The sequence below is a fragment of the Sinohyriopsis cumingii genome, chromosome 14 (assembly GCF_028554795.1).
Source record: "Sinohyriopsis cumingii isolate HCF-2022 chromosome 14, ASM2855479v2, whole genome shotgun sequence".
In the NCBI taxonomy this organism is placed as follows: Eukaryota; Metazoa; Mollusca; class Bivalvia; order Unionida; family Unionidae; genus Sinohyriopsis; species Sinohyriopsis cumingii.
Genome location: NC_142974.1, coordinates 110,140,948 through 110,156,561, shown reverse-complemented (window position 1 = coordinate 110,156,561; position 15,614 = coordinate 110,140,948). Strand labels below are relative to the sequence as shown.

General features: G+C 36.4%; 1 protein-coding gene across 1 annotated transcript in view; it reads left to right on the top strand.

Moving 5' to 3' along the window:
* The window catches only part of LOC149784593 (uncharacterized), a 160,091-nt gene that overhangs the window by 106,733 nt on the left and 37,744 nt on the right, over positions 1–15,614 (top strand). Inside the window, exon 10 of the mRNA XM_089933014.1 lies at positions 10–261. Within this exon, the coding sequence (XP_089789140.1) occupies positions 10–261 (252 nt within the window). The remainder of the gene's footprint in view (positions 1–9; positions 262–15,614) is intronic.

Sequence of the window (15,614 nt, the reverse complement as noted above, 5' to 3'; positions counted from 1 at the left end):
TCATTTTAGGCCAAAACTCATGAGATATGTGCGAGATACTTTAGAAAGATTCGCTATTATCTAAAAGACAAACCTACCAGGTTTCACTTGATAGATGAAGACTTTGCCATTGACAACACTGTTGTAGACAGAAAATTAGAGGATTTGAAGAGGAAAATTGTAGAAGTAGCATCACAACAGCCATATTGGGGCGAGGAGATACCTGCACGGTGGCTTCCTCTGGAACAGGAGCTGATGAGGCGTAAGGCTGCTGGAGAGAAGGTACACATTTACACCTACAGATTAAAACATCTATGATACATATAAAATTTTCAGATTCAGATTTGAAGACATATTATCATGACTGGTACCCAGTAAGTACAATGGATTCACAGATTAAGTTTAATATGATGCATTTAAATCATTTTCTTCGTACATATATTTTGCAGGACTTGGCTACAAATTATGCCAGATTAATATTTGTTGAGGTCTATCATTGAACGTGTCCTGTTGTAGGCATTTGAACGCAAAAATGGTTATTTTGCCCTAAAATCTTGCTTAGTATCTTACATACAATTATGACCAAAAGGACTGAAGTGTGTGCAAAATAATGTTAATGCAATGTATGGTTGAATTTGCAGGGACTAAAAGAATTAATTACCATTTTCAAGTTACAAATTAGGAACAAGTAGGGAGAAGGAATTTGAAAAGCTTATCTAAATGAGGGTCAGTCAAAAAGATTGTGGGATTCGTGAAATCAGTGCCAAATCTGGGTAACTGCGTCATATTCAAATGATGCTGACCAAGCAATTAAAAGAATATGACCTAGTAAAGATCATCATAATTTCAAGCTACTCTTGCAATCTTCATCATCAGCTCTTTTTAATGATCAGGCTGAAGAAATCCACAAACAAGCCACCAAGGACATCAATTTCGCTAAATGCACTCTTAGCTACAGCAGAAGGATTGCAAGGTGATAAACACAAATTATCACGGGGACTTCCCTAGAACACATGATTCTTGGAAGCTGTCCTAATGAATTTACAGTGTCGAAAACCACACTTCTCACTGGTAAAAGTGGATGAGAGGTAGAGAGAGGGTGATCGCTTTTGTAAGAATTTATATTAATGAAAGTCTCTCTATCTCAAAATGACATCTTGAAGTTATCGTTATCACAGATTGTGGTAGATGATAGGCTCCAATCATTCCCTTATGAATGGGACAAAAATTTGCCATGATCACCTATGGACCCGACAACGTTTCCAGGGGACTATTAGTGCTACTCCTCCTTCATCCAGGGATTTCTCAGCTATAAATATGGTGCTCATGGCCCAGTCATTTACCTATGAAAAGTTGAACAACTCATTGGTGAAACGCTAAAATGGGTTCAAACTGCTATCTCTTAGAGACACTATGCAATCAATGTGGTTCATATCTTCAGGAAGTTCCTGCAGTTTGCCTATAACGACTGCATTCTGCAAAAATGGCAAATGAGTTATATATTGGACCAAGACATTATACCATGTGCTAGTCTCCTTAGCCTCAGTTTCCTTGTCAACAGTGACATCTCTGACCTCGTACCATCTTAAGATTTTGGTTGTCTATTTCCAGAGTTCAATACACGAGTAAACAGAGTATGCCTCCCTCAGAAACAAACACTGGATTAGTACAATGGTGGGTCCCTTGCTTCTGTACAATATAAAATTCCATCTCAAAGATGGGAACCCACACTTTAAATAGTTTGGATATACCAACAAGTTTGCAAGCCATACTACCAGAAATAACAATCTGTATGGAGGCAAGCATATAGGACTGGGGAGGGTGGGGCATACTTCCATCCCCCATTCCTAGAAGCTAGTTGAGTGTGTCACCCTCATGAACATTTACATATCAACATTCTCAAGAAGAAAGCGATTTTAAAAGCATTATATTGGTGGCCAGAAAATCTACATGGGAATTGAGTTATTATTTTGTCTGACAACTCCACTGTGGCGACTATCTAAAATGGCAAGGTGCAGCATTTTCTGAATCCTTCTTATCATCTCAGAACATTCACTTGTATCCTCCATAAAGTTGGCTATTCATTATCCGTATAAGAAAACAATGCCACATCAACTGAATTTGCTTCACTTTTTGCCTCCCAAGGTTAGGTCAGTCAGCACAAGTATTGCATTTGAGTAAAACTCTTTGCTCTTTTTTAAATTGTCATTGAGTCTCTTTTGCAACTTTTATGTCAGAGATTTTTCATCCTAAAGGTTCAAATCGATTTGGTGGGACATATGTCTGTTGCACAACAGGTTATTCACCTCGATCGTTCGACAAGAGTCATAAACATATTCTTTCAAATCTTTGACTAGATTTGGTGGTAGGAAACTGTCTTCCAAAGCCACTCCGTGGCATACGGAGTCTATTCTCGAGTCTGATTTTCAAGGAGCTGTATCATATACCTTATGGTACTGGATATGGTCTCTCCAGTACAAGGGGGTGTATCTCCCTCCACTTCTTAACTTTTCTCCTTAACTATTATGATCTGGTAACGTATGTGAAGAAGAAACTGATTTATTATATTAAGATTATGTTTCTTCATAATAAAAGTACACCCTCCTACCCTTCCCACAATTACAGCTATATAGAAAGCATTCCATCCGCTTCAGTAGTAACTGAAGAATTAATGGGACTGTAACGTGCCACCAATGTTGCAGACAACTTGTAATTTTCTCACTTAAACATTTTAGCCTTGAAAAACTGGATTTTCTAAATTGAAAGCAGCAGCAGGGAGGGCGAACAGACCAGGCTGATTTCCACAAATGAAGGCTCCGACGAAATTATTATCCCTATAAACCTTTATTTTTAATTCCAAAGGCTGCTACGGGGTGTTATTTTTGATCGAGCGCACCCATAGGACATCCCATAGGTATTCGACCTCCCTGCTGCTGTACATCAATTATTTTTTTAAAATATGTGGTCAAGACCGATTCGATATCGTGATCGTGGATCATGTAAATTTATCGTTATAAATCCATGTGGAATTAACTGAGCACTTCTAAATAAATTTTTAAACTTAACAATATCCATGTCGCCGTTACACCAAGTTTGATGAATATTTCTTAACGTGTGCGTGTCAACGCCGTTAAATACCGCTAAAATGTTACAATTATCCCTGATAAATTTTGGTATTTGTGTATATCGCTGAATTACATAAATAACGTCTGTATTTGTATGTCTACCACGAAAGAATATCCTAGCTGGATTTGCTTGTTTGTCTAACATTACGTCGTATACAACTAAATTATTGATTTCTCCGTCATGATCTTCAACAGATGGTGCTTCGTTGATATCTGTGATAAATTCAATAACGTTGTCGGTGATCACGGACGCGTTTTCGTTAAAATCCTTCAGTACCTGATAACATCGCTGATCGTCAACAGATGGTGCAATTAAATATAATTTATCCCATTTTCACCATCTCATTATCAAATTTAACAATAACTGAGTTTTACCAGATCCTGATGGACCTATTGTTATCATTCTAATTGAATTTGGTAATGCCGCGTGATGCTGAACTTGTTCACGTTGTTTTTGTGGCTGAAAAATCAATTACATTCATGATATAATAATATTATGGATTTATATTGTGTAAAATGTCGATCGCGTACCCCAACGATAGGTCTAACTGAAGTTGTTACGCGCAATAATAAGCCAGCAATGACCGGTGCGTGTGCAAAATGTGGAACAAAAAAATTTAGATTTGTTTCATCTGGACAAACAAAACCTAAAAAAATAGAAACACGGCGGTGACATTGCTTCAGGATTAGCAAAATTACCAGGTCTTCCTTGGGCAAAATATCCCGGAGAAAAACACATACCTTGATATAATTATTGCGGTCCTGGTACTCGATTAGATATTAAACTTAACGGCGATGATAATACAAAACCAGGTAAAGATCCGATAAATGCCATCGATGATGCGGGTCTCATTCATTATATTGCTTATCGAAGTGGAGATTTACAACAAAGGCATCTCGCGGATGTAAATTTAATTCACGCAATAAATTCTATTCCTGATAAATCTCTCGGAGAAAGATTATCTACTTGGATAATCAAAGGCGCAATGAAAGGCAAATTAGTGTTCGGCGCTGGTAATAAATAATATGGAAACAATTTATTATTCTCCACAAGGATTTTGGCGAGGAAAATCAGCAATTAGCAAACTTGTGAAAGCCGCTAAAGCAAAAAATCCCGTGGCGGCGGCGTGGTTATCAAAGCAGGCCGTTTGGCAAATTTATCTTCCTCCGCCTAAACGAATTGAACATGCACACTTTGACGTTAGTGTGCCTAACAAAGTTCACCAGGCTGATATTATGTTTTTACCTCATGATACCGTTAATGGAAAAAACTTACAAATACGTGCTAACGGTCGTTGATATTGCTAGCAGATACAAAGAAGCAGATCCGCTAACAACTAAAACAGCTACTGAAGTTGCAAATGCATTTAATAGAATTTATCAGCAAGGACCCGGACCACTAACTTGGCCAAATTTACTTCAAGTTGACCCAGGTAGAGAATTTCTTGGTGCAGTATCATCGCTGATGAAAACAAATAATACAAATATACGGCGCGGGCACACTGGAATTCACCGAGATCAGGCAATTTTTGAGCGGTTTAATAAAACACTTGCTGAGCGATTATTTGGATATCATTATGCGAGAGAATTTATCTCTGATGAGCGATCTCAGGAGTGGGTAGAAAAACTAACTGATGTAATTAGCGCAATAAATAACGAAATAACACGAACAATAAAAATGAGACCAGCAATTGCTATCACAAAAACAAATATACCGATAATTAGTCGTGATTTTTCAACTAGACCGGTATTAGGTAGTATCATTGTTAGATATTTATATAAACCCGGCGAGGCTGAAGGTGACAGAAAAGAGCGACTGACCCCGTCTGGAGCGTAACATCACATAAAAGATCCACCGTAACAAGGTCAACAGGAAGACCCGCAGTTTATGTTCTTGATTCGTTAGCTCCTCAACGTGCATTTACCTGCGACGAATTACCAGTAATTCCCGCTGATACTCAGTTACCACCTAAATCACTTAGATAACGCGTCTGTTACATTCTAGGCAGGCTAATGTAACATTTTCTCGTGTGTGACCGAGATTATTATTTTCTTCTATTGACGGTAAATTGTCGAGGATCATTGTTTTGAAATTTCCATGACACTATACAATCACAAATCACGCAATGATTATCTTGTTGTTGTTTTAGCAGTATTACAGCATCGACATCCAGGTCAAATTTGTAGTTATTTTTTATCGTATATAACTGGATAATTTTTTCCTAATTACATCTTCGAATGATTCATCGTTGACAATTGCCGCATCTGGAACAATTCGTGCTAATTGAGATAATTTTCTAATTCTAGAACGGCTAAATAAACTAAATTTGACCATTCTATGTATCTATGGTTAATCCTTGCGACGAATGAATCGTCATAGCGTAACCTAATTTCCACGGAGACTTTTCTGTATTTAACGCCTCTTCGACGAGATTAATATCAACGGCGACGATGTCATTTAATACTATTTTTTTTCTCCTGCTGGTATATCAACGTTGATATTTTGTTGTCGCGTATCTGCCGGCCGATAACATAACGGCACTGGCAATAATGGAAATTTTTCACGTTGACGTTTAAATAATTCTCGCTGAAGATTATCACGAACTATTTTTCTGCTCGCAATTATCAAATGATCTGGCCGCCATAAATTTAAGAATTCTTTCATTGATGTTTCGTTAATTACTTTTCTCATTACGTCGCATTGGATTTTATTTGATTGTAACCAATTTAATTTCTTAAACTCATTTAGTGATTCATCAAGGGATCTATAATCGGTATTAACCTCTTCGTAATAATCAACAAAATTCTTTAGCCAGTTATGTGGTGATTCACCATCAATAGGATTTGGTTGACCATGATCGCCGCACATTATTACGGCGGTATTTTTCGACGACATCCACTCAAGAAATAATTTTAACGTATCTAAATTTATTGTGCAAACTTCATCAACGATGATAGTTTTATTTATATATTTTTCACCCATCCTCGAAGATGCCCAAGTGCCGCCGCTTTATTTGAAATAACTGTGATAAGTACAAGAATTAACGCCACGTTGCTTCATTTCTTTCGCTAATCTATGTGTTGGCGTTCACACAACTAAGTCTGAATTTTTAAATAATTCGATTACTCTAGTAGTTTTTCCTGAACCACCAGGTCCGTTTATGTACGTAAATTTATGTCACGATTTTGGATCATGCACGGACGGCGCTAATGAAGTTTCTAGTATTTTACTGCGATGATATTCATCACTATCTGCGACACCCTAGTCATCTCACTGGTGGGGTGACCAAATTGAGCAAAATATTTAGCACACTCACCTAATCCTAGAAAACTTCCAGGATAACACGAGGCCATGTCAACGGATATCATATTGTCGCGGTCATATTTAGTATTCCATAATCCACCGTGACCGTATTCGATACAACTATCTTGAATATCTCTGAGAAACTCACCCCGTGTTGGTTTCCAAAGATTTTTCTCTCTAGTAGCGTGAGCAGCAACAAAAGGAACAGTAAAACAATTAACTAATAACTGCTCAGAATTTGCCGAATATTTACTCGCTAATTCACTCATTGAATCATGTAATGATTTATTTCTATAAACGTCACCGTTTGGTCGTACAAATTGATCATATTTATCTTCGCTGCGAAATAACCACACCGACACCGGATCTGATTTACTTATTTTGTGAATAAATTTAAACATCTCTGTGGAATCTTTAACAGATTTTTCTGCCGTGGAATTTTCAGAATAAAATTTAACAGTACGGTCTCGTGGAAAAATTGTTACCGCGGACATCCACACGTGAGAATTATAATCGATAATTTCGATCGACGCTTCTCGTGATTTATACGGGGAATCATAAAGAATTTCCCCCGATAACGTTTTCACAACCATGGGTAATTTTAATTTACATGATAACGCGGCAACGTCATTTATTGATGCGCCGTTAACAACTGACTGCGCCCAAGTATTTATCTTTGTTAACCTTAGCGCGGTTAAACCTGATCCAGGTTTTGTATTTTTTAGATGTTCCATTACTCGCTCAGCTACACAATTTATCACCGAAGAAACTTTCATTGGTGATAATTTTCCAACGTCTGGTTTATTATTTAGTTTGTAAATTCCACAAACAACTGCACTTACCGGGTAAGATCTAGCATAATATGGTTTATCTATGCCAGTTAATAATCCAGGCCGGCTATTCCCAGATAAAATAACATTTTTCTTTCCTCCGATCACGGGGTCACGTTTATCACGAATAACCCATACGCCGTCAGGCATTTGCGCGTTAAATTTTATTCCAAATATAAATTGTTCGTGGCCATGGTTATCTCGGATATAATCAATTATTTTCTTAGCTCGTTCGTCCGTCATGGTATTGTCGATGGAATTTCTTTTCCAGGTTGACCAAGTATGAACCGCTCCATCGTCGAAAAACTCCTTCTTGGTTCGATCCGCGTCAGGTATATCGTATTCAGCTTCGTCAGTATCAAATAATTTCATACTATATTTTAAACAAATATTTGAATAATAATGAATCAATGCAAATGGCTATTGGTCGGTTCGTTAACTTGTTGCAATAAATCATGCAGAAATGAATATTGCTGCGAACATATGCCAGCTTTTCGTGGTGGTAGTTTAGGACCACAAAGATGTATAAAATGTAATATTGGAGTTCGAGGTTAAACCCAATTATGCATAAAATGTGGCGGTAAACGCTATCGAGAGCTTAAGCGACACTATGACAAAAAAAAAATAATGTTAATGACAGAATAATTAAATGTGAAGAAGATTATCTTAATAGATTTCCAACAAACATTAATTTAGACAAATGATAATTAGTATATGAATCCAACATTCATAAGACATCCAACCATTGATAACTACGAGGCATCATGCGACGGCGTTGTCAGACATTGCAAAACAAAAAATCCAGTCGGTAGCGTTAGTAATGCCGGTTATTTAATGTTTACTGTCAATACCGAAAAAAAAAAAAAAACGTTATTATAACCACAGATTTACTTTCGAGTGTTTTAACGGACTAATCAAAGATAAATTTGTTGTTGACCACGTTGACGGAGATAAATTAAATAATAAGTTATCTAACCTGAGAGCGGTCACTCAGAGTGAAAATTTAAAATCTGGTAATGTTGGTGCACACAGAGAATCTAAAGCCGTTAAATCAATAAATTTAGAAACTAATGTAGAAATAGCAGTTAAATCGATGTATTCGGCTGCAAAACATTTCAGTATTGAATCCGCTTCAGTACGACATTTTGCAGAAGGAACAATTCACTCAACGTTTTCATATTGGTTTGAAGAATGGATCGAATTTTCCTACAAGTAAGTAATATTTCACAAAATATATAAAAAAAAATTACATTTATTAAAGACATACTATTTGCTATAATGAATGAAGAAAATATCAATAATGTACTTGACGCCATCGAAGAATTAAAAAAATAAAAAAGTATTACTATCTTCCGAGTTAGATACCGATAAAATTATCTCCGACTTTGATATACTCGCACAAAACAAACACGAAGGTAGATACGTTCTACCAGGTGAATATAAATTTATAAAGAAAATTCAGTCAGCGATGTATCAGTCGCTGGCGTATGTCAACGAGGTACAAATTAAGGATTTTGTTGCGTTATCTACCGCCGTCGAGAAAATCAGGTCTGAATTATCTGACGAATATGAATCAAGGAAAGTAATTAATACCCGAGCAAGACAATTAAGAAAAATGGTAAATTGAGGATTACGAATTTCACAAATTCTAAAATGAGAATTAAGAATCGTTAAAAAAATGATATTTTTATTGTATTTTATCTATTTTTTATCACTTCTTTTTACCGTGGTAACGATTGAAAATGTTTAAGAATCTTTGATTCTTTAACTAAGATTTAACTAATAAATTGATATTTAATGTTTCGCCGCGCATATCAAGTAAATTTCCACCTTGGTTGGTTAATCTAAAATTAATTCTCGATAATAATCGATTATGACACCGTAGATAGGTTGGATTAATTGGTTCCTGTATAATTAAATATCCCGGTGATACATCTGGCCAAAACGAATAAAGAATAAATCCCTGTTGAACACGATCTGACACAGACGCGTTTGCGCTGTAGCTGCCATCGACGACATCCGCGTGAAGATTAACCGCGACGACGTCCGTTATATTTACGATACCTGGTGAAATATGTCTGCAAAGTTTTTCTGGGTTATTATCGTGTCTAAGTATAGATGCTGGTGGTAATTTTTTTCTCCATGCGACGAGTAATTGAGAAAATAAATCATCAATGGTGTCAGTGACGGATTTTCTTAATTCATGTGCTTTATATCCAGCATATTTAAAATCTGGCAACGTCGCCTCGGTCAGCCCGTATACATTTAAAAATTTTTCTTTATCTTCTTTATTACTATCAATTGCTGTTTGAATTATTCGTTGGTGGAAATATTCCATGTTGGATACTAGTTGATTTAATATTTCTGCACGTTTAATAATCTCACTACACGTTTATACATTTAATATACACTCTTGAAAATACTGTCGTAATAACTGTAGTTGTTTTTTATGTTCTTGATTAATATCCTCGAAAAATTCAATAATCTCCTCATGTGGATAAGATACACCTTTCCGTGTTGTTGCACTTTTTCTTTCACCATAAAAATTCCATACTATTATATCTTTTACGATAATAATTTCACTCTTTATGACTGACTCCTTTAACCCAATTGATCTTTGTTTATAACTTGGAACAATTTCATGATAATTTTCCTTATCTGTGACATAGTCAGTTTTTTAGGTTCTGGTGGCACCGGTGGATGAACCGGCTCAACTACAGGTCGACCTAGAACTGTTCTAATCTTGGATTGATAAATATCAACGAGGTACGGCTTGGTTACTTCAATTATCGAAGTTAATGTTGGTTCGTGTGCAGTTATTTTTATTCCAGGTTCTTTATCCGCGGTTATATTTTTATTTTAAGTAATAATTCCTCATTGATCTGTTCGATCTCATAACAACCTGTTGGTATTCCAACGACGGTCCAATCTGGAGTGCCGTTTGCGCGATTTTTATTAGCGAAAACAAACGAATTATTTGATAATGAACCACCAAATGATTTTGATCAAATATTGGGCCAACTATGATAAACTCGCAATTGTGATAGCGCGATTTCGTCGACGGAAATTGGTGTTGGAAAATTAATACTAAATTCTAGCTTAGTCAAGCTCGCCGAGATCATTGTTGTTCTTGGCGGTGTTGTGTTCGTCACGATCTGTTGCAGCTCTGACATTATTAATATATGTAGCTTTAATATCGGCTTGGTTATAAATTTTTATCATCGACGAGAATTCAAAATCAGATATATCTCCGTCATTGAGACTTTCAGGCAGCAACGATGATAATTTTGAATATGCCGCCGTCGCCGTGTGTAGTTTATTTACATACGAGGATAATTTTTCATTTGTACACGAAGATACTTTTTTGCAACAATATTAAGAACACCAGCGAGCGTCGTAGTTGTGCAGATGGCGATGGTGACAGCGACCGGTGCCATCATTGTTACCGCGGATAATATTATTTCCGCGCCGGCAACCGCTGGACTTACGGAATAAACAACTAAGTCAATGACAACTAATCGACGTTGATATTTTTATATCTTTGTCTGGTACGTATTTATGATATTTTTAGCGAATCCTACCAAGATCGTGCAAGATTATATCGGTAATCGGACGCGGTCATTATTTTTTTATTTACTAAATAATTGGGGTGTTTCAGCGATGAATTTCATAAACCACCAAAACTTTGTTGACACCATTACTGCTCGCTCTGGTGGTTCTAACGTGAATGTTTCTTCGACGTCTTTGCTCATTAAAAGATTTAAAAATCCAAGAAATCTATCGCTGGTATGTTGCCATTTATACTTGTCAGCGATTATTCTAAATCTCACAGAGGAAAAAATGTATAACTGATACACGCCAGTAATCGGCGCGGTGTATTTAAAACTATTATTTTCTGGTGTCCACGTTGCTGATCCTGATGCCGTCGTGAATGTTATATTGGTGACTTGTGACGACGCTACTTGTGGAAACATAATAAAGCTGGTTTTGGTGATAATTCCTGGAATTAATGCGCTATTTCCTCAAATAGATCAACGGTAGTGCCGATATTGGCGATTTTTGTGTTAATCTCGGATATTTTTTTATTTACTTCGGCGGCTATTTCATTAATTTTTCTAAGAGTTTCTTGTAAACCAGTAAAATCTCCTGGTTCGTCTAATTATATCATCTAATTTAATATTACTTGTTCGTAATTTTCCATGTATATCTTGAAAAATAACAACCTCGGCGGGATCTATTCCTGATTTTGATAATAATTTATTAAGGTCATCTTTTGTTGCATATTTAGATAAATCAACATCAGCTGGTTCTTTCTTTAATTTTTTTGATACAGATCTTCCATAAATGTCAACCGTTATTTAATCGCGATTGATTTAATTTATCAGACGTATAATCAAGTACAACTGTGTGATATGGTTTGATTGATCTTAATATTGCGTCAAGAATATTAATTGTTTCAACGCCGCATATTGGTGGATCAGTTAACGTCTGCGTTGGTAACGTTGAATACCGAATTGGAATATTTAAAATTTTTTGCGTAATTTAAAAATTCTTTTGGCGGCGCTAACCCGTACGAGTCAAAGTAAATAATTTCACGTGGATTTATCGCGTAAGCAACCCAGTGTGTTCCCGGACCAATACTTGAATCTAGATTTATGATTCCTGTTTCTTTACGGTTTGGTTTGACCGGTAATTGATCTCGCATAAATACACCTCTGAAGAATTTTATTTTTTTTATTTTTTGCTTCATTAGAAAAGTCAAAATTTGACATCGGTGTGATCACCATGGCCGCGCTAGTCGAAGGCCGCGTCCGTATTGTGGTCGTCCTAATCGAAGACCGCGGCCTTTTTTTTACCATATCCGGCCGCACCTAATACGGCGCCTTTTGCTATTAACGGAGCCGCCGCTGCTGATTTTGCTGCTACAAACGGAGCTGCCGCCGCTACCTTTGCAATTGATGTTGGTATTAATCCCAACAATGGAAAAAAATTAACCAACTTTAACCATGTCTTTGATGGCACTCGGACTAAGATCAACATGGATGCCAATATTTGCTGATTTAGCTTTGGTAAAATGTTTATGCTGAGTTTTAGTTAACGCTAACCTATTTGGTCCACCATGAATCTGAGCGTTTTTTAACGTTGATTTTACCCCGCAGGTTTTTGTCATATTTAACTGAAGTTTTTTTATCTGACCTGGAGTCCGAGTGACACTAACGTGATCGGATGGCATTTTATAGTTATCAGGTTGATTTAAATTTAGATCACATTTTTTCTACCGGCGCGTCAATGACTCTCATTCGGCCGCTAATACCCTCAAGAAGCATAGTTCTATCACTAAGTATAATCACGATTGCCCTAGCAGGTCCGCCTGTATTAATTCTGGCCCTGAAATGTATATCAACGACATATTGTTTTACCAAATCAAGATGTTCTAGTGAAAAATAATAGATCGGATATCGAGTTGAAAAATCTAACTGTGGTATTTGTAATCCTGTATCAACATTTTGATCTCGTCCCATAAAACTTAACAGGCGATGATATGCACGAGCTACCGACCGATTAGTAAATTCTATCGATATTTCTTCAGATGGTTCTTGTTGTCCGTTTATTCTCAATGATACTTCGCGAGCGTCAAAAGCATCAAATATCATATGACTCTGCGCCTGATTATATCTATTAGTTGCGTTAAGAGCAATAAATATGTGTCTATGTGCAGACACACCTTGTTGTGATGCAATACGCCAAGTAAAAATACCACTAATATTTACATCGGTAGAATCGGTTGTTGCTGTTAGCCATGACATTACTGATTTACCACCTTGATCCATAAAAGAAAGTAATTTTTGTTCTTCATTTATTGATTGAGTCATGGCTGGCATCCACAAGGTAAGTTTAGTTAAAACTACCCTGCCATCGTCACCAATTGCTCGCCAAAGTGCTTCATTGCTGTTACCTTTTCGAACAAGAACAATTGTATGTTTGGCTCCAAAAATTACCTTTCTAAAATTTCTACAAAATCCAAAATGTGAGATAAAGGAATTACGCAGGAAAATCTATTACGAGGACCTTCCAACATAGCTTTACGTGTAGCAAAACCTAAATTGTAATTTTCATTAGTTCTTTTTATGATATCAAAAACAGCACCTGGAGCAGCTTCGTGTTGATTATCGACTGGTTGTGCAACAGCAATACCCACTGGCGTCTGTAATTTAATATATTGTATATGATCAGGATGGTCAGTATTATCCTTGGCAAAGATCATAATAGGACCAGCTGATCTAGTAAAATCATCTGAGTACCTAGCTAGACCTATAATTGTCGTAGCAATATCAACATTATTAATAAATGATTCAATTTCTCTTCCATCAATCATATATCTGGCGCTGTTAAATAACGCCATAATGCCGTTGTTGACAAATCCTACTTTGAAATCTCCTGGAAGCGTGTCAACAATTGGAGGACCTGGAAGAGGTGTAGCTCTTATAATTTCACCTACAGCCTCGATGAATGCCTCAGATGGTAAAACATATCTGGTTGCATCATGAACCTGAATTTCAATTCGATTATTAGCATCCGGCGTTACTGAATCATACGAGTGATACTGATAATTACGCACCGACGTGTCTTTGCTTATGGGTTCATCCATGTCGAATGCTTCGTTAGATGTCCGTGCAAACATTTTATTATAAATTTTATCTTCTAAAACGAAGACCACTACCTGATATAAAACTAGTATTTATTTGTTGCTTGATTTCTTGATTTACTATTTTATTAACTTCTGATTTATTGATTTATTTGTTTCCTGATTTACCAATTCTGCTAATTTTTGATTTGCTGCACCATTTATTATCTTGCTAACGTCGCTAGGCATTGCAGCGGTGCTAGGTAATTTAACCGGAGCTGCGATTGTTTTTTTACTTACTAAATTTATTAATCTGTCTTTGACGGTACCAATAGCTTTACCGGCTAAATTACCAACACCAGAAACAACTTTATCACGAACTACTCCCATAGCTTTCATTGCCAGTTGTTTTAGAAAATCTCCAGCTTTAGGAGCTATTCTTGTAACAAAACCTTTGAAAACGTCGCCGAGTCCATTCCCGTGAGTGTATTTGTACATGGGCAACCGAGCATTTACCACTCGAGATTGTACTGGTCTACGATGATGCTTGTGAACGATCATTTTATTTAATTAATTCTTTATTTAACAACTAGTCGCTGTAGTCGTCGATGATTTCATCGATGAGATTTCTATAAATGTGAACATCTATGATGCCACCGCGAAATAATCGCTGACAAATATCAGATGCCTCGTTGGTTATTTCACGTGAGTTATTCCCGGCTCGCTTTCCTCCGGTAAGAACTTCTAGCCGAGAAACATCGTTAACAATACTATCAGGACAAACAGAGTTATAACCGCTACCGGTAGCACCTTGTTGTTTTTCAAGTCTTTCTCTCTCCATATAAACTTCTCTTTGAAAGTTTAGAAATTCATTATCGTATTGATTTACTTTAGTTCCCTTGGTGGCAAAGTATACTGCTGGAATCGATAATGAAGGTTGCATTAGTTCACTATATCCTGGTTTTAGAAATATAGACCTTACTTTAAAACCGTGTGTGGCGATATCAAATAATTTTTCACGATCTTTAAAATTTTCGAGAGCTTCTTGGTTAAACGCGCTAACAGGATTATCAAATATATCTTGTTGAGTAGGTGATTGTTGTTGTATTCGAACTTCTCCTTCGGTAGATTGTGATTGAAGTTGTACAGATGTCAACTCATCTACCTTTTGTCTAAAATTTATATATTCCGGGTCTTTATAATTAACGGATGATCTTTTATGAGCAACATACAGAACAGGAACCCAATTATCATGTTTTAAATCTTTACCTGGTTTCAGATATTCAGCTCTTTTATCAAAACCATATGCGGCAATATTAGCTAATTTATCTTGATCTTCAAAAGTATTAAGAGCATCATCGGTAAATAATGAATGAGGTAATCTTCTTTCCTTAGGTATTGGTGAGCGAACATGCTCCGGTGATGGAGATCGTCGTAGAGGTTTTGGTAATGATAATGGCTGAGGTTGTGATCCATGCAAATTTACCGCATTGATAAAACTAATATATTCAGAATCAGATTGAGAGACACGATTAACATTTTTATGCACATAATATATCCATCTCGCCCATACCTCACAAGATACGTTATCAGCGTATTCAGATTTTAAAATATCTTTTCGTTTATTATAATCATAATTTTGTGCAGTATATTCAACTAGATCTTTGGGTTTTAATGATTGTATTTCAACTATAGCATCATCGGTAAATTGTTCAATCCCGGAAATTTTACCGGTAGCTTGTTCTTTTACG